Genomic DNA, 19,140 nt, shown 5'->3' with positions numbered 1-19,140 from the left:
TCTACAGCTTCATCTTGCAGCTCTTTTCACTTCAGAAGCTACACTGTGGTAACTGACCCCAGGCTGCTTAAAGGAGAAACTTGCTTGTTTTTCTGGGCCCTTTACATCTCAGTCCTGTGTGCTCTGTTTCCATTTGTATTGATAGCCACAGAACTGCTGAAGAAACTGTTTCTGTTACTGGAACACTATCTGGCTGTACATCTGATAGATGGTGGTGGTTTGGTGTTATGTTGGGCTGGAAATTATCTCTGCTCACCCTAGGAGGCAGACTTCATGAACAAGTGTGTGACACAAGGGTATTAAAATAATGGAAGTTGTTTCCTTTGAAGCAATGTATAACAATTAAGCTTTTGGTCAGGGAGTTGTCACTGTGAATGTGGAGGGGATTGAGGTGGGGGGTTTTCAGTGCCTCTTATGAGCAAACTGCAAATGTCCCTGATCTAGCAGTTCTGATTTGGAATTTTTTTTTCCCCCAGGAACAATAGGGTCAAAAAGCAAGTACTGGGAGAAGCACCACAATCCAGTCTGATATACCAGTTCGGAAATGTCCATCTCCATTTCTGCATGGCCCCTGCCTCCCTGTCTCTTGGCCCCAGAAGCTGATACTGACAGACTGTTAGTCTGTTCTTTGACTGCTTCTCTCTCTCTGTTCTCTCACTAGACCCATGTACAGGACTGACTTGATGGATTCCTGGCTGTAACACTGCCATTGCATCATTGCTGCTGGGCATGGGAAGATCTGTTCCTTATACACTCTAGGATCAGGACAAGGAAGCACTGCAATGGTTGTTTGCCTTTGCTTCCAGAGCTGCCCTTTGAGCACAGTGCAGCAATCAGCTGTGGAAGAAGTACAGGGCAGGGAAGCTCAGGGATGCTGCAGGGGTCTGAGCACATTTGGGCACAGGTCTTGGCTGGAAGCAGTTTAGCCCCACATCCAACAGGGCTAGGAAATGGCTTTAGGTCACTTAGAAAGTTATTTTGTTGACCTATTTATATAAAAGTTGCAAGCAGACACTTTTCTATTCAGCAAATTACTTGCCCCTTTAAATGTTAACCCTTTAGCAGAAATTCCCGTTTCTCCATAACTAATGAGAAGTTACATATATAGCTACTTTAACTCAATCTGATAATCAGAGCAGTTTTTCATTGGTTATTGAGATTATCTTTAAATCAGGCACAGTAAGCTCTGTTTTATTATGCCACTGCTGCTACTGCCTGATCATCAAACCACACAGCTTAAACTATCAAGGGACAGAAGCAGGGTGAAAAGTGACATTTCTTTTTTGCTGGTAAGACAGTTTACCATATTTCTGTTCTATGCATTCCAGTATGTAATGTTAGGGGACGTCTACTGAGCACGTCTACTGTGGAATTCTATATTGTTTCTTGAACTAGGAGCCTGAAGACCAGAAGTGTCTTTGCACTTTTGTTCTGGTAGTTTGCTGAGCACAAAACACCACTGTTGCAATAATTCTGATGGATTGTGCTTGAAAGAAGGGCCATCTTGAACAAGGTACTCCTCTCTGACTGCAAGAGATGAATGTAAAGGAATCCAGCCAAAATAGTCCTTAGTGTTTGGGACTTTGCAGACATGAGCATACTTTTTAAATGTATGTGTATATATATGTGTGTGTGTGTGTATGAATATTGCTTTATTGCAATCATCATTTGAAGCAGCTTTCTTTCTGGGATCCAAGTATATCACATCTAAAAGTACGTGGCTGTTTGTGGGCATCAAATTATTGGGAAAATGGCTCTCTAAAGATGAAGAGAGAAAAAGGCTTGTTATATGGGGTTCTCTTGGATAATCTGTGCAGATAAGAAAATCCAACTACCTTTTCCTTATTCCCCAGGATAAGTCTCATGCAACCCTGTTGTGCACATTTGATGTGTTTCTGTCAAACGTGTGCTTAGAGGCCTAGATATTCAGAAGGTAGATAAGGTATCACTAATTTTTCTTTAAGGACCTACAAAAGTATTTTCTTATAGGCAGGGATGATTGTTTGCAGTGGGTACCCCTCCGATTACACATACTAGCATGACAGATTGCTCTGGAGACTCTGCACTTTGGGTAATCGTAGTGGATGAAGGGGTGTACCTGTTGGTACAGACATGCTATTGCCTGTCACTGTTTTACTTTGTAGGTGCTAGTCAGTGTCTTATCTTTAGTGCTTGTTAGTGCTGCCTGTGGAAGAGACGTAAGCAAAGGAAGGGATTATGGCCACGGGAGAGCAAGTCATTTATGACTAATTGCTAAAATGTAAGGAATGGAAACTGAGCATTCAAGGGTGCAGATCTGCTGTGTCTGCTCCCACTGTGCACCACTCATTGTATCATAGAATTCTGGAATAGCTTCATCTGGAAGGGATCTTCAAACCCTCTGCCATGGGCAGCAACAGCTTCTACTAGACCAGGTTGCTGCAAGCCCCGCTCAACCTGACCTGGAACACCTCCAGGGATGGGGTAGGAATGTCTTTTCTGGACCACTTGTGCCAATGTCTAATTGCCCTCACAGGGAAAAATTTCTGCACAATACCCCATATAACCCTGGCCTCTTCTTATTGGAAGCCATACCCCCTTGCCCCATCACTACATGCCCATCTCCAGCTTTCTTATAGCTCTTTTATGTATTGGAAGGGACTTTAAGTTCTCCCTGGATCCTTCTCTTCTCCAAGATGAACAAGCCCAGCTCTCATCCTGTCTCCATAGCAGAGGGACTCCAGTTCTCTGATCATCTCTTTGGCCTCCTCCAGATTTGCTCTAGCACCTCCATGCCCTTCTTATGTTGAGGACCCCAGAACTGGACACAGTACTGCAAGTGGGGGTCTCACAAAAGCAGAGTAGAGAGGTAGAATCCTCTCCCTTAATCTGCTGGTCATGCTGCTTTTGATGCAGCCCAGGATACAACGGGCTTTCTGGGCTGCAAACATGCATTGCTAGACCTTGTCAAGTGTCTTATCAATATCAGAATCTTGCTCTGGGAGCGAGAACAAGCAAAACACATTTTGAAAGAGTCCAGAGCCACTGCCAAATCAGAGCCTGAAGTTTCTGACTTTCTCTGAGATTTAGGTGAGTATACAAGATCATGTGAATGAGCTGCAAGAAGAAAAATTTACATTGATTAAGCAACATACCTTATAAAAATGTTGATGTCAGAAGTGGAATAAAGCCTAGAACTCCCAGCTGTCTGCTATGGGCTGGCATATAATATCATATGTATCAGAGGATACCCCAAGCATATTGAAGAATCTTATGCACGTATCTCCATGCAAAATCCTTACTTCATGTTTTATCAGGCTTTTGTAAACTGATCTTACTTGTAGCCATCCAAGAGTCAGAGACACAAAAATCCTTTTTTATGTCCATCCATTTGAGCCCATTACATTTATCTACACATTTCTTCTATCTCTTTTCTCTATCTCATCAAACATAAGCTTCTTGTCCCCACTTTTAAAGTCACTGACAGCTTCTTCTTGTCTTCCTGTCATCTCTCACTTCCCCATCTAGACCTTAACTCTATGATGTTAGAGTTATGTTTAACTAGATCATTAAATCTACTTCTCCCAATCATCCTCCATACTACTGCTTACACATTGAAGGTGCTGCTTACAATTCTCTTGGGCCACATCAACCTTATTCCTCAAGTCTCCCTGTAAAGCTCTGCTTTACAGAGTTTCTGAAACCTAGATGATATCTAGGCTACCCACATGCTGAGACTGTGTTGTCAACTGCTTGCACTACTTCCTCTCTCAGTGGTATCTGTCAAATAATTTATTTTACCTTATAAATTCTTATGAGAAAATGTTATTGTTTTATTATATATTCAACTGGACCCCAAATCTGGGGGTAAATCCCAGAATATTAATTTCTGGTGATAGATTTAGCAATAGCAGTCAGTCATCTGTCTTTCTGTTAATAAGAAGTTGAAAGCATTTGGAAAATCTGTGTTGTACAAATTCTGGTTAAAATTACTTAAAATTGCTTTTGGGAAGTGTAGACAGGAACCACAGGAGGGGAGGGGAAAGGCACAGATACAAGGCCTCATTTCCTTGAGCAGATAACAGGCAGAATTCTGCCCTAGAAACATACAGAAAGGATGGAAACACCATTGGAACCAACTTGAGACCACTTTGGAAATCGAGGTCATTACCACCTCCTGGTGCTGATAGACTGCTGGCAGCATACCTGATGTATCATTTCAGGGCATTGTCTCAGAAATTTTGTCTCTTCCTGCAGAGTGAAGGTGGTTCTCCTTTCTTTCTTTGTAGTTCTCATACAGCTTTTCTGCCTTCACCCACAACTTTGCAGTGCTGCAGAAACTGGACATTAGAACACAAGAAAGCAGCAAGTAGTCTGGTCCCCAAGACATCCAGCTAAGAAGTTGATTTTTCTTCCACTGCTAGAAGCTGCTGTAATTCTACCTGCACTGCTAGTACTGGGCTTCCCTCTGAGCTAATAGGAGGACTACAAGTCTTGCATACGTTTAGGCGAGAGGTTTCAGCAATAAAGATGGCTCCCCTTTGTAAAAATTCTTCATTTCTGTCTAATTGTATCTACCTTCAGTGTCCAACTACCGGACTCTTTCCATATTTCTCTCGTAGATTTAAAAAATAAGAAAATACTTTTCTCCTACCTGAAATCATCTTCTCATGTAAGGTACTTATGGCTGGTGTGAAATGACTACTTAGCCTTTCCTTTGGCTAAGTTAAAAATATTTACTTGGTCTATAACTGTTGATTTCTGAGTAAAGTTATCCAGGACTAAATCATTCACATCTCCCTTTTCAGAAGCATTTTCATATTGACAACAATTTTTTATTTAAAGCATTGATTCCAACAGAAGAAATTAATAGTGTTTCTAATGCTACATGTAGCTGCAATAACTTTTCTTTTAATTTATATGTATCCACAGTCTGTATGTTAGCTCTTCTAATTGTATTAATGTACTGCAGAATCTCATTCAGCTGGTTATGTGCTACTTCTTGAAATTATTTTCTGGTAAGTCTTTCAGAATTCAGTGCTCCGTGACCTAATTATGACTAACGTTTATGGCTTCTAACACAAAAATTTGCATTTAAACATGCTGTATTTGCTTCCAGGAGAGCCAGAGAGCCAGAAATGTCTAACACATTTCAAATGTTGCAGAACTGAACAAAGAACTTCTTGCGTGGGAGTGGGGGGAGTTTATCAAATTAGTAGCAACTACCTGGAAACATTCTGTCCTGGTTTACTTATCTTGACCTAAGTTTGTTTGCTTGTGTGCCTGAACACAACTTCTTGTAAGCACATGAATAATTCTACTTAATGCAGCTCTCTCTATTTCATATTTAGTCAGAATTACTGTATTTATCACAGGGACCATAAGCAAACCTGATTAGAATGATAAGCACAAGAGGCCTCCCAGCCTCCCTGCTAAAATCAGCTAATGGTGACACTTCCTCTAAACAACCCCCACCCTGAAGAAAGTCTGCAGCAAAACAGGGTATTTTTTAAAAACCTGTAACTGAAGAGGTGGTGAAATGAAAGCCAGAAATACTCCTTTTCTCTTGATTAGTTTCTGAAACATTGTAATTATTTTACAATTTAATTCAGACAAGGGGAACTATAGTCAGGCATAATCACATGCAAGAAGTTATACATGGATGCAGTTGTCTAGCTTTGTGAAATTCATGACTGGAAGGATATTCTTGGTTATGGATCAGGTCGCTTAATCTCTTCAGTAAAACAATCCTAATGATTACTATATCACAGCCCTTGCTAAGCATAGGGTTTTTCTCGCACACTTCTATTCAAGACTGCTTCAGATCCTTTGTTGGTTAGAAATCATAATATTATTCTAAAGTCGGGCTATATACACTTGGTCCTGTGCTAATGCTGTACTTATTTTTTCTCCTATCCTGACACTCCTTCCCTTTTCCCCAGCTTCTTCTGAAAGAGAGAGATCAGAATCTCTGGCAAGTTTTGTTTGGTATTGTTTTTTCTTTTTTTTCTTATAATAACTAACCCAAGCTCTTTTGAGACTGAACATTCCACCCTCTTGTTACCCCAGTTGTAAAGCTCTGTTCAGTGTCTGTGCTAGTCAAGTAGTGCAAACATTGTTCCTTCAATATTGTTTTTAACTTTCAAGAAACTGTTTTTGTTTATACTGATTAGTGGTCTCTGTCTACAAACTCACTCTAAGTTTTCTGGGTTTCAGGCTCTTTGGAGCAGCCGTCTCCTTGCAGTGGTGTTGGGCTCATTTGCTGTGCTCAGGTAACAGCAAATAAACTGGAAACATCTTTTTTAAACACCACATATTGCTACATAGATCAGGTCCATATTCTTCATATTACATGTTGCCAAAAAATCATCAAATCAGAAACTTTTAGTGAAAAAGTGTAATTTTAAATTAAAACTTCATCAGGAGACAATTCCGAGAATTGAATTTTTGGTTAAAAAGAAAGAGAGTGAGCCCACAATAACCTTGTAGAGATGTAGAGTCCCATATTGTGGAAGATGTTCTTCAAACATCCTTGCATAAGCCTTCAGTGAATTGGGATAATGACTAGGCCCTAAGTATTCTATATCTCCCAATGAGTGCTTTGACCAGGATCATATCAGTTATTCTCTGTGTCCGTTTTCTGAATACGCAGAAATAACGTTGCTCCGGGAGGCCTGTGAGCTGCAAATGTCTGGAGGCTGAGAATGCTCAGAGAGAAGCATGGATGCTCTATTACTATGATTCTCTCTAAGCATCTGGTTTTGACTATGGTCAGAAACAGGATTTGGGAAAACATAAACATTGGTTCCAACCCACTGTGGCTCTCTCTCTGCTGCTCTTCAATTGTCACAAACCAGATGACAAAAATGCAGGAAGAAAGAAAGATAGAACACCCACACCTTCTCCCACCCTTGATAAAATTGCAGGAATTGTAGATTTCCTTTCAGGCAGGTGGTGCTTTAGTGCAAAGTACTATTTACTGCTATGAGAAGAACAGTTCCTATAGAAGAAATTATATAGCTGAGTTGGTGCCCTCTCTGACAGATTCAGGATCAGCTTTTGTCAGGCTGGCAGAAGTATGCAGCTAACGCTTCAACCCACTGGTAGAAATACCAACAAAACTGGTCTGAATTATTATTCTGTTCTAGATACTATCTGGAATGGGAGGAGTTGTGTGGCATCCGGGGCTCCAGCTGTGCATTGCTGCTGCGCTGCTCTTTGGTGGAGGAAGAGGGAGAGGTAAGAGGAGATCTGGAATAGGTCCACTGCACAAAGACAGGCACACATCTGTGCTCATTTTTCATTCACAGACCATTTGGTATGGAATCCAAGGTCTTGTGACTACCCTGTCCCAGGAGCCAGTACAGCTGGCTGACAATGCCAGGCCTAGGGGACTGAGCCAGGACAACCTGGGCACCAGAAAAAGTGTAGCCACTGCCCAAGGTCCCTGCCCTATGATCTTACACTCATCTCATGCAGTGAAGTGTGGTACAACAGAGTAAGAACATGATGAGGAAGATCTGATGCAGTGTCAGCAAAGGAAGTACTAGCAAGTAATGCATTTATTTAGTGTGTTGAGCAAGGCATCATCCACTGATATATGAATCCAGTTCTGGTCTCCTTCCTCTGCAGAGCTCTCTGGCAGCCTAAGCTGCCTGAATAACTACATGACTACCGTGAGCTGCATGTGGGTAACGGAGAAGCCCATGGGCAATGGACCTTTCCACCTGCATTTCACCAAGTAAGAGCTGCACGCCAAGAGCTGTCTGTGGTAGCCCCAGCGCTGGCTTGGACAGGACAGAACTGAGAAGCAGAGATGGAGCCCAGCTGTGGGCTTTACTCCCTCCACAGCAGGAGACCTGTGGCACAGTAGCTCTGCCACCCTATCACCCCAGGCCTCAGAAGCTGCTCTCTCCTGTGGTACAACAGCCTCAGGGGTCACAGCAGTCAAGTGCACATGGCTGCATGGTCTCCTGTCAGCTGTGGGCTCTCCATCTGTTCAGTGAACCATTCTGGCAGGCATCTCAGAGCAGAAAACCTTTCCTTCCTGGCCTCTGGGTCCCCATGACCTGGGAACTTCCAGAGCCCATCCTATGTAAAGCTGTCTAATCAACTTCTAATAATTTATTTCCTTTTTGCCTAAAAATTAAACACCTAATGGTTTAATGTACATTATATATATAAATACAAGTCATAATCTTTAATAAGAGATTTAGAATATTATCTGAATAGTTAAATAGATTTAGAATATTATCTGAATAATTTTTCCTCTAATAGAAGATATCAGGTGAATAGTTTGCTAATTGATAGGATAACTTGAGTTTAATGTATTTAGGTTATGTAGAAACATTGACTTGACCACCAGTAACTATTATATGATGGTAAGCCACTCTGAGTTAGATGCCTTATATTCTGCTACGGTTAAGTAAAAAATAGCCTAACTCTTATTAATACTAGGTTTTAAATCTATGGAAAGATGGGCAAGGTGATAAACTGTGATATCCCAGTTTCCTGTGGGATCACATGCAATGTGAAAAAATTGCTAACAAATGGCTAAACCACAAAAAGGCAAAGCATCTTTGAACATACTTTGCTGTCAGTAGTGGTTTGTTTGTAGTGAAAGAGGACTTAATGTACAGCTTATTGTTACCTTTGTGCTATGCACTTGTAACCAACTGTCCATCCACTCTTTCCCCCAACCCACCTGTGTTCCTGCAGTGACAGCAGCTCTCTCACTTTCAGAGGGAGTAGGGAACAGCTACCGGATGCTATGTGCAGCTTCCGTGAGATCTGGTGCTCTCAGCAGTAAGGTTATAAAGGTGTCTTCTTCCTATCCAGCCCTGCCATCCATCCAGCCAGCTGGTTTGCTTGCTGTCTGCACTAAAGAGGTTCATGGTCTTCCAGAGTGTGGTGCTGTGCTAAGGTGCCACATATGCATAAACTGAAAAGCACTTAAATTGTATGACTTAAAAGAAACTTTCAGCGTTTTTATTCTTCTAGCCTCTGGTCAAAGGGCCACAACGCCAGCTGCAAACTGACTGCCACAGAGAGCATGCAGAATCAGTACCACTGCACAATTCATCTAGCCAGCCAGATCTTGGAAACAGATGGTTATAGAGTCTCTCTCCAGGGAAACTTCTTTGGATGTAATCAGACATACATGGCCTTTCTAGAGTACAATCCCCGCAAGCACAGTAAGTATGAACCAGGACAGCTGAGAGCTGAGGCTCTGCCCAGCAGCTTCAGGATAGGTCTGATATGCTGCCTAACAAAGGATGTCTCAAAGATAGCAAGGGAAAACAATGAAAACAATCAAGTCTGCCCATCCCCAGAGATTGCACTGTGTGAACTGCACCAGTAAGGATGCAGTCGCTGAGTCTCTCCATCCTGACTTTTCCCAGACTTCAGAGGGGCTGGCTCTGGAGCACCATTCAACAATACTTCTCATCTGCATCATGTTTTCTTGTGCCCTGGGTAATTTGCAATTGGATTGCTTCAATTATTTGTTCGTTTTGTTGTTTTATTTTTCTCTAAGAAATTATGTAATGAGGAGTCGTAGATTTTAACGGAGTGTCCCATGGCCTGGTACCAGGGAGAAATTCTCAAAACCTGTCCGTATTTGTGGTATGTTGTAAGCGCAGAAAGTGATATCCAGAGTGGTTCTTTGCTTGCAAGATTAACCCTAGAGACTACTGGAGTTATCCTTAATTTATGTCAGATCTGTAGCTGTTCTGATGCTGTAAGCTAACTTGGTCTACTGCTAGTGTTAGTATCCCTCTTTAGACTCAGCTTTATTTCCATTATTTCAGTCACCCTAATACCATGCATTTTCTTTTCTGGTGTCCCAAACACTGTGAAAAAAACCTCACCTCCTCTATTTGTAGTAAAACTTGATCCACCTTTGAACATCCAGAGCAATGCCACTGCCAGCAAGTGCCAGATATGGTGGAGTGTGTGGAATGTGCCTTGGTACCTCGCTGAAATTCTCCAATATGAGTTGCAGTATAAGGAGTACAGCATGTCCTGGGAGGTAACTGGATGAGGCATACAGTGATCCTACCTTTTTCTTCGGGTACAATGGCCTTGCCACTGAGCTCCACCAGCTGGCTTAAGATGGCCTTTCTGGTTTCCCATACTAAGGCTGAGAGATTTTACATTAAACATCAATACTGAAGTTCAATAACTCTCCTTCTTATGAACCCTGCATCATTATTCAGGCCCTCTTCTTGCATCTAAAAAAAGAAAACATGGAAAAGAGAAGGGAAAAACCAACAAAAAAAGAGTATTTAAAAGACCATCCTTTTGCCCAATCTCATTAACAGCAATGCTTTGTAATACTTTGCAGGTTGCAATGAACAAGACACTGCCCAGTTCACTTCCACGAGTAGAAATTGAAGCCACAGAGCTTCGCAGTGGCATTGCTTATGCTGCAAGAGTTCGCTGCAAAGTTTCTGAAAATGAGAATTCATACCACAGTCAATGGAGTGAGTGGAGCCAGACGACAGTGTTAAAAAGAGCAGGTACAAAGAATATTCATCTCATTTCGTTTCTTTTAATGTCCATGTTAAAAAAAAAAAAAAAAAAAGGTAAAAGGAAGCTTTTCAAATCAGAGCTAGCTTTCTTCAAGTATTCATAGCCAAATTATTTTCCTTAAGGCCTTTAGCTGCCTGTTTCATTTGCAATCCTTGGTTATTTGGGGTTCTATCTTGACTTCCAGACTTTTTATTAAAAAATTTTGTGCTGATTCTTTTTCTAGATGTCCCCAAAGTTTCGGAAAAGATTCTAAATATCAAAACTATGCAGTACTTGTTCATTCCTCTGAGTTTTGGCACTCTACTCTATTTATTCTGGAACTGCAAGCTTTCCTCAAGGTATGTGATTTTCAATAAGTTCCCCTTGATCTTTATGGCCTGAAAAGGGTAAATCAAGAGTCATTACATTATTTTTTCTTCCTGTTTCTGCTGCACAGACTCAGTAATTTCCAAAAGGTCTTCTGACAATCTTGGAATGTGACATGTTCCTTGGCTGATGATAGTTAATGACACACTATACAGTCCTTAAGGAGACCAAAATACCTTTGAGACTCCCAAATTTGGCTGAAGTCCAAGGATGATGGTATCTTAAAGTTAAAGAAATTTAAGCACATGGAAATATTTGAAGTTTCATGTAGATAAATTAAAAGTGCAAGTACACAGCAACCCATAAAGGCTGTTAAACTAATGTCAATGCTAAGCTACATGTGATATTCCTGGCAGGAGTCAGTAAGTAAAATACCAATAAAGGCAAAATAAACTGACTCTGATTCATTTGAGACCAAGTTGCACAGAGAAAAAAGTGGTTTCAGAACCTTGGTTCAAAAATCCTCTGCAGTTTTTTATTCTGGCAGAGGATAGGTACCTCTTTCTTTTTTACCTTGACATATATTATTATGCTCCATATACACATCTTTCGTAGAGAAACAGAACACATTATGTCCACATGATAAAATATTTTCATAGGATAGACTCCAATAAAGGGGCAAGAATGTCTGGCAGAATTTCTCTGTTTAAATGTAATGAAACCAGAACTCTTTAAAATACTTTCAGAAACAGTGGTTTAGATCAAGTAAGCTGATAAACAAATGCTTAAATAGCTCAGTGTATATAATGAGTAATAGACAAGTATATTAAGTTTGTGACATAGTCCAAATGAACTTATGAGACTGTGCTTCAGGTTAGAAACATTAAATGCATGCACAGGTGGCAGAAAAATAATGGCATGAGAAGTCAGAAATTATGATGAGTGGGCTTCTTGTGCAATCTTACTAACAAAGTGGGCTGGGGTTCATCTAGCCAGTATCATGGAGACGGAGCACAGAAAAACTCTATTTTTTTTAAGTGGTGTTTTCTCACTTTAGGGCAAAAAACCTCGCCTGCTTTAACATTCCCACGCCAGCTGCTTTCTTTCAGCCACTCTATAGTTTGCACAATGGGAATTTTAAGGTAAGAAATAAATTTCATTTCTTTCTTATGACCCTCCGTTTATGAGAGGAGGATTTTTTTCTGGGATTAATAATTCTAGCTCCTGAGCAGAGTTACTGATAAATGATTCTGATCTTCTTAAAAGGTTATAGTTTCTCATTTTGCTGCTTCCACATACTAGTTAACCACCAGAGCTTCTGTCCAGCCTCTTGCTCCTTAGAAGTGGAACTCCTTCAGTGGCTCCCAGCTCAGAGTGAATGCAAAAGGTGCACCTTTTCCAAACCAAAGTGATACCAGCAGCTTGCATTATATTCTAGTGGTGTAATCTTGTAAAAATTCTTGTAAAAATTTGTGAAATTAGCTGCTAGGTTTTTACCCTGTTATTCTAACTTTACCTGTTGGATTTGCACTAAACATCTGGGTTATTGTGCCAAAGCTATATAAAGAAAGAAAAGTTATTTTGGAGTAACTATGCAAAATGACCCCAACTTATTGATGCTTTCATTAGGACTGGGTTGGACTGAATGAGGCTTGTAGCCAGCTTGAAAGAGAAGAGGCCAGCAACTCAAGCAAAGTGAATGCAGATAGAGTTTTTGATCTAAACACCCAAGAACTGATTTCCCAAATCTCATTGGAACCTACAGGAAGTACAGATGTGGTTACTGCAGAAGAAAACTTTGCATTTGCCTCAGGTCCAAGCCAGCAGTATGTCCCCATCAGGTACATAAGAGCAGAAGAGATAAAGATGTGGCCAGGACTATTGTTTGCACCAAACCATGCTGATGATACTGTTGGCCCGAAATTCTCTGAAATAATTAAAGACAACCTTGAGAGCCCTAGTGTTGGAAGGAATTATCCCTCTCACTCACAGCATGGAAAAGATGACTTTCTTATGCTTCGAGAATCTTTGGGGATAAAAGATGTGTTATTCAGTGGTAGTGACTATTGTACTTTGTGTGACAATGATACCACAGGAGGTTTGATTTCCGCTGAACTACTGAAGCTTTCTAATCACAATAATCATGTTAAACATCAGAAAGATCAGTGACCTTCCCTGAAGAATACTGCCTACAAAGTTCCTTGTGCTCTCCTATCACCTCCCAAGCAGCACAAATGGTGACTGTGCAGACAGTTTCAAACATGTATCATTTTAAAACACATCCTCAATTGCTGTACTTCAGAAGAAGATTGTGACTAAGTTCCCTGTCCAGCAAATACTACCCCTACAGGCATTCCCTAAATTAACCTTCTGGCTGCTGTGTCGAGACACCCTTCCCAAAAAGTGTGCTAAACTGTTGTGAGCAGTCTTTATCTGTAAGAAAAACAGGAACAGGTAGAGGAGTTAACATCTGATTTGTGTGATGCCACAGGAGGTGATAGCAGTGATTAGTTTTCAGTGTTGTAAGCAAAGGGCTTTTCTGATACCTGAAAAATATCCCATTTCTGGTTCTTGGTGCTTTTTAACTTACAGAAACTATATTCAAGGGTGCTTCTATAACTCCGCTACAATCTAATGGCAAGAGAAGTACATGATGTTGCTGTCATTAACAGTTACTGTTATTTCCCCAGAATGAGAAAATCAGTAAAACAATGCCACATACCAGGAGGATGTTGGTGATCCCGAACTTTTAGACCCCATAGCGCGGTTTGATGTACTGTCCCAAATTTCAAATCTTCAGAATCTGAGGGACGCTTTTTGAAATTGTCAGATCAATTGTATCTTAGATTCATCAGTTCTTGGCAGACAAGAACCTCGCAGACGTGGTGAGTTCCCCCTTTCTTATGAACGTCTGCACAGAAATATAACCATTTTCATAAAATCTTGTTTTGTTAATAAGGTATTCTGTACCAGCTGTATTAGCAAAATGAGAATGGGAACAATTATATTCAGATATGAGTAAGGAGAAGCAGGTCAGGCTTCTATGGAAGGGAGAGTGCATTAAGGGAGTTTTCATTAATAGAGAAGCAAAAGAAAACTGAGATTGAATGTAGTCAGAAATTATTTGAGAGAAATGAAAAGTCAAAGACTGTGCTGCTTGTGTCCATCAGGGCAAGATAGGAAGTCTATAAGAACTGAGTCTGCAGATGACAGGCTGATGGTTGAAAGGCTGAAATGATATTCCAGCATCAGCAGTTCTCCAAGTGAAACCTCTTAAAAACTTTTAGCTGCTTCTGCTTTTATGGAATTACTTAAAAATATTAGTTGTTGCAGCTAAAACCAAAATGCCTCTTCTTTACAATTAGGTCTTTGGAAAAACAAAGCCTCATTTTTATTTAGCCACTGAAATACTACAAATTTTCTAAAGCCGCCTCCCCACCCCCCCCTTTTTTTTCCCGTTTCCTTTGTTTTTGAAATTTTTTTGTACTTTTTTTGGTGTGTCATTTTTGAGACTGGTATTAGGTTCAAGCTATGGGTTTTCACAGCTTCTTCCAGAATCTCTGAACTATTCTAAGGCTGACTTTTGCCTCTAAGAGTGATACATATCCTTCCAGTGGAAGATAGAGAACTACAGTCTAATAAAGAGACACAATATTGGCTATGGTCAAACCTGTGAAGCCTTTCATATCCTGGGACTACTGAGCGCATGTTATTTGTATCACCTGCAACCAGAACAAAGTAGACAGCATTTTCCCCTTTTTCTTCTGTTGAGTTTTGTCAAAAGAAAATATTTTGGAAGATACTTAAGTAGTGCTTGTAAGCCACTAAGGAGCTGGAAATGTTCTGTGACAGAGATTTTGGTTTAATTGTAGATATGCTTTTTGGTGGTGTGTTTGCGGGTTGTTGGTTTGGTTTGGTTTGGGTTGGGTTGGGTTGGTCTGGTTTGGTTTGGTTTGTCTGTCTCACATGGGACTTCTACTCACATAAACTGCCCAGGGCATGGGGACTCTATTTAGCCTCCATCTAGGTCTGAGGCACACAGCTTGTCTTCAGTTCTGTTTTTGTGTCGCTTCCTGTATGGCCCCTGGCCACGGGCTTCAGTTAGTTATATTTGGATAGCCCCCTTGAGTGGATGTGGTGGTGTCTCCCCCTCCCCAGAGCAGTGTCCCCCTCCCCAGGGCAGTGTCCCCGCTCCCCAGGGCAGTGTCCCCCTCCCCAGAGCAGTGTCCCCCTCCCCAGAGCAGTGTCCCCCCTCCCCAGGGCAGTGTCCCCCTCCCCAGGGCAGTGTCCCCGCTCCCCGGAGCAGTGTCCCCGCTCCCCGGAGCAGTGTCCCCCTCCCCAGAGCAGTGTCCCCCCTCCCCAGGGCAGTGTCCCCCTCCCCGGAGCAGTGTCCCCCCTCCCCGGAGCAGTGTCCCCCCTCCCCAGGGCAGTGTCCCCGCTCCCCGGAGCAGTGTCCCCCTCCCCGGAGCAGTGTCCCCCTCCCCGGAGCAGTGTCCCCCCTCCCCAGGGCAGTGTCCCCGCTCCCCAGGGCAGTGTCCCCCTCCCCAGAGCAGTGTCCCCCTCCCCGGAGCAGTGTCCCCCTCCCCAGGGCAGTGTCCCCCCTCCCCAGAGCAGTGTCCCCCCTCCCCAGGGCAGTGTCCCCCTCCCCGGAGCAGTGTCCCCGCTCCCCAGGGCGGTGTCCCCACTCCCCAGAGCAGTGTCCCCCTCCCCAGAGCAGTGTCCCCCCTCCCCAGGGCAGTGTCCCCGCTCCCCAGAGCAGTGTCCCCCCTCCCCAGGGCAGTGTCCCCCTCCCTGGAGCAGTGTCCCCCCTCCCCAGAGCAGTGTCCCCCTCCCCGGAGCAGTGTCCCCCCTCCCCGGAGCAGTGTCCCCCTCCCCAGAGCAGTGTCCCCCTCCCCAGGGCAGTGTCCCCCCTCCCCAGGGCAGTGTCCCCCTCCCTGGAGCAGTGTCCCCCCTCCCCAGAGCAGTGTCCCCCTCCCCGGAGCAGTGTCCCCGCTCCCCAGGGCAGTGTCCCCCTCCCCGGAGCAGTGTCCCCGCTCCCCAGGGCAGTGTCCCCCTCCCCAGAGCAGTGTCCCCCCTCCCCAGGGCAGTGTCCCCCCTCCCCGGAGCAGTGTCCCCCCTCCCTGGTGCAGTGTCCCCGCTCCCCAGGGCAGTGTCCCCGCTCCCCAGGGCAGTGTCCCCCTCCCCAGAGCAGTGTCCCCGCTCCCCAGGGCAGTGTCCCCGCTCCCCAGGGCAGTGTCCCCGCTCCCCAGGGCAGTGTCCCCCCTCCCCAGGGCAGTGTCCCCGCTCCCCAGGGCAGTGTCCCCCTCCCCAGGGCAGTGTCCCCCTCCCCAGAGCAGTGTCCCTGCTCCCCAGGGCAGTGTCCCCGCTCCCCAGAGCAGTGTCCCCGCTCCCCAGGGCAGTGTCCCCGCTCCCCAGGGCAGTGTCCCCCCTCCCCAGGGCAGTGTCCCCGCTCCCCAGGGCAGTGTCCCCCTCCCCAGGGCAGTGTCCCCCTCCCCAGAGCAGTGTCCCCCCTCCCCAGGGCAGTGTCCCCCTCCCCAGAGCAGTGTCCCCCCTCCCCAGGGCAGTGTCCCCGCTCCCCGGAGCAGTGTCCCCGCTCCCCAGGGCAGTGTCCCCCCTCCCCAGGGCAGTGTCCCCCTCCCCGGAGCAGTGTCCCCCTCCCCGGAGCAGTGTCCCCCTCCCCAGGGCAGTGTCCCCCCTCCCCAGGGCAGTGTCCCCACTCCCCAGAGCAGTGTCCCCCTCCCCAGGGCAGTGTCCCCCTCCCCAGGGCAGTGTCCCCCTCCCCAGGGCAGTGTCCCCGCTCCCGCTCCCCAGCCCGGCCCGATGCCCCTCGGCGCGTGGCCGCCCCCTGCTGGCAGATCCCGGACGGCTCCTCCCGCGTGCCCCCCCACAGGCAGCGTTGACTTCCCCCGATTCTCTCCAAATGCCTCACATCTTCCTAAAGGCGTCATGCCTAGACTTGGATATACTTATTCAACTGCATCCTCATTTGTTACATGAAGAATGAAATAAGTACTAGCTGCCGTTCTCCAATTCTGTATGTCATTACATGCTAAAATAGTATTTATTTGCAGTAACTCACTATTAATTCATTACATAAATTCTGGTACCCTGTAGCTCTCACATCCTATTTCAATATATTGTTAGTAAACTATTATTTCAGAGTTTATATTAATACATTTGCTTTCTTTTTTGAAATGCTTTACTTTGCACTCTATGTAATTCCATATTAGAGTGTATTTCACATATGTCAAAATATTTTTTCTCTTCATTTTTGTCTTCCCAAGTGACTAAAATCTTTCCCAGAATAATATCACAAATCTTGTACACATACTTTCTATTTCATTATCAAAACTGATGAAAACATTGAATCAGATCAGGTTTGAGCCTGGAATGCTCCTTGAAATGCCATTCCACTTTAACAAGGAACTGCTAATGATTAGACTCAAACACATTATCAAAAAATTTAATAACTCATTACAAGACTAGCTGCTCCCATTTAGGTCAACTAGCTTCCTTAGTATTCCTTTAAAATTGAACTGTGTCAAAAATCTTAGCAAAGTCAAATTATATACTACCTACCCTGTTAGCAGCAAGTAAACTTTTTTGTCAAAGATGGAAGTTATATTGTTTCTCTGTTTATCCACTTGGTGTAGCATTATTTTGGGCCTTACTTTTCCAACATTTGAAAATGAGACTCTATCATTATGAAGTCCTCTAGTGTTCTTGAATGGCTTCTCAGAAATAACTTTTAACATTGAAGAGACTGCTTCAGTTATTTACATTTTGCTTGTTTTTTTTTTCTTTGGGGTTGTTTATTTGTTTGGTTTTGGTGTTTTTGTTTTCTTTCATTTTCCCCCAAAAACTAGTTTAGGGCAAATTTCATCTGTCCCTGCAGAATTTAACACACGTGCTAAGGACTTCAACTCAGATTTTTTTGTGTGCTATTATCTTGTTGAAATGAATATTATCGTGTTAAAACTAGATTGTTTGCTGGAAGAAAAATGGTGTGCTCCTTTCTTCAATCCATTACACATTATCTACCATTCATTCCCTTTCCTGAACAGTAATGGGCCTTTACTCTCCCTTTTTCCCAAGACTGATGACAAACTTGTGGATGTTGTGGTTGTTCCCTTTTCTAACTAATTTTAGTTTCTCAGTTTCTTTTCAACTGAACAAGACATAAAAATATCTGCGGTCCAAGTTTTCCAGCAGGTTTGGTACCCTAAACCCTGCCAGATGAAGCCATTGGACTCTACAGCATTGTCATCTCAAAGGATTACATATGATATATTGATATTTCATAGCCTTAAATTCTACTGTGTGCTTTATTACCTCTATTCTAAAGGCACTATTTGCTTTTCTAGAAAGGAAAATGTTACAGTTTGCTGATATTAAGCAGCAGAACCTAGGAAATTGCCTATAGTGATGCTGTTGCCTGATTTGTGTTTGCCTTGGCTCATACGTGCTGGAATATACATATAATCTGTACAGATGATCCACTGCCCAGGGGAGCTGAATCAGTATCACATGTGCCCAAGTAAGCCCTGCTGGACAGGATATGAGCCTGCACAGAACTGTCTTGACTGACACACAGAGCTTAATTGAGTAGTCATGTAATATTATTGCAAGTCTGATGTTTTTGGTTCCTTCCTTTTCTTTGTGTTCACAACTCTTGGCAATATGATGTTTGAAATAGCTGTAAACTTGCTGATACTTTTTGGGCCTTATAAAAGTATCCAAGGACATAAACATAAATCCAACTGCTCAAGCAGCCATGTGGACTATTATACTTGTCTAGTTAGACCCAAAACTGTAAACAGAGGAGAGAAAATTCTTACCAGATCACATGTTAAAGAATCTGCCTTTTTGCCAGGATAATCTCTTTGAACTCACATGTGTGAAAACCATCACAGTGTCTGTCATTCAGTGGCTACAAACGAAGTTACAGCACTACTGCCCCAAGTTATGCAAAAGGTTTTTGATACTCAGGAGGGTTTCTCTGAGAGGCCTAAAATATGGATAGTCTGAATAGCGAGCGTAGGCTTACAATAAAAAGCCACACACACACACACTGATCCATGCATCCAACCTACTACAAGATTATGATCAATTGTTCTACTCATCTGCAGGACGAGGAAATTGTCATACAGGAAAGCTGGTTTAGGCCAGCTTCTTAAAAAAATCTTTCTGAAAAAAGTAGATCAACCCTGGGACACAGCGATTGCCCTTGCCCTCCATGCCACTCCCATTTGAAGCTAAATATCTTTATTTTGTAGATTGTGATGTTCAGTAAACTAGATGGTCTTTTCCTGCCTCACCCTT

The 19,140-nt window shown here is 43.3% G+C and overlaps 1 protein-coding gene across 1 annotated transcript; it reads left to right on the top strand.

Annotated features, from left to right (window-relative positions):
• The first annotated feature begins 6,206 nt into the window (after positions 1-6,206).
• LOC118692551 (interleukin-9 receptor-like) lies at positions 6,207-14,487 on the top strand. Its single transcript, XM_036392452.1, has 9 exons — positions 6,207-6,251; positions 7,128-7,218; positions 7,612-7,720; positions 8,980-9,173; positions 9,864-10,009; positions 10,325-10,499; positions 10,736-10,850; positions 11,876-11,960; positions 12,448-14,487. Exons 2-9 carry the CDS (start codon positions 7,140-7,142, stop codon positions 12,985-12,987), a joined length of 1,443 nt encoding a protein of 480 aa, XP_036248345.1. The 5' UTR covers positions 6,207-6,251; positions 7,128-7,139; the 3' UTR covers positions 12,988-14,487.
• The last annotated feature ends 4,653 nt before the right edge of the window (positions 14,488-19,140 follow it).

This window comes from Molothrus ater, chromosome 16, assembly GCF_012460135.2.
Source record: "Molothrus ater isolate BHLD 08-10-18 breed brown headed cowbird chromosome 16, BPBGC_Mater_1.1, whole genome shotgun sequence".
Classification (NCBI taxonomy): domain Eukaryota; kingdom Metazoa; phylum Chordata; class Aves; order Passeriformes; family Icteridae; genus Molothrus; species Molothrus ater.
Note: the sequence above shows the minus strand (reverse complement) of the source record. Positions and strands in the feature narration are given on the sequence as shown.

What these genes read in the sequence shown, in the direction of transcription:
- LOC118692551 (XM_036392452.1), top strand. Translation starts at nt 7,140, where the DNA reads ATGGGAGGAGTTGTGTGGCATCCGGGGCTCCAGCTGTGCATTGCTGCT. An exon ending in GACAGTGTTAAAAAGAGCAG is followed by an intron (nt 10,500 to 10,735) that starts GTACAAAGAATA and finishes TTCTTTTTCTAG; the next exon opens with ATGTCCCCAAAGTTTCGGAA. An exon ending in TGCACAATGGGAATTTTAAG is followed by an intron (nt 11,961 to 12,447) that starts GTAAGAAATAAA and finishes TGCTTTCATTAG; the next exon opens with GACTGGGTTGGACTGAATGA.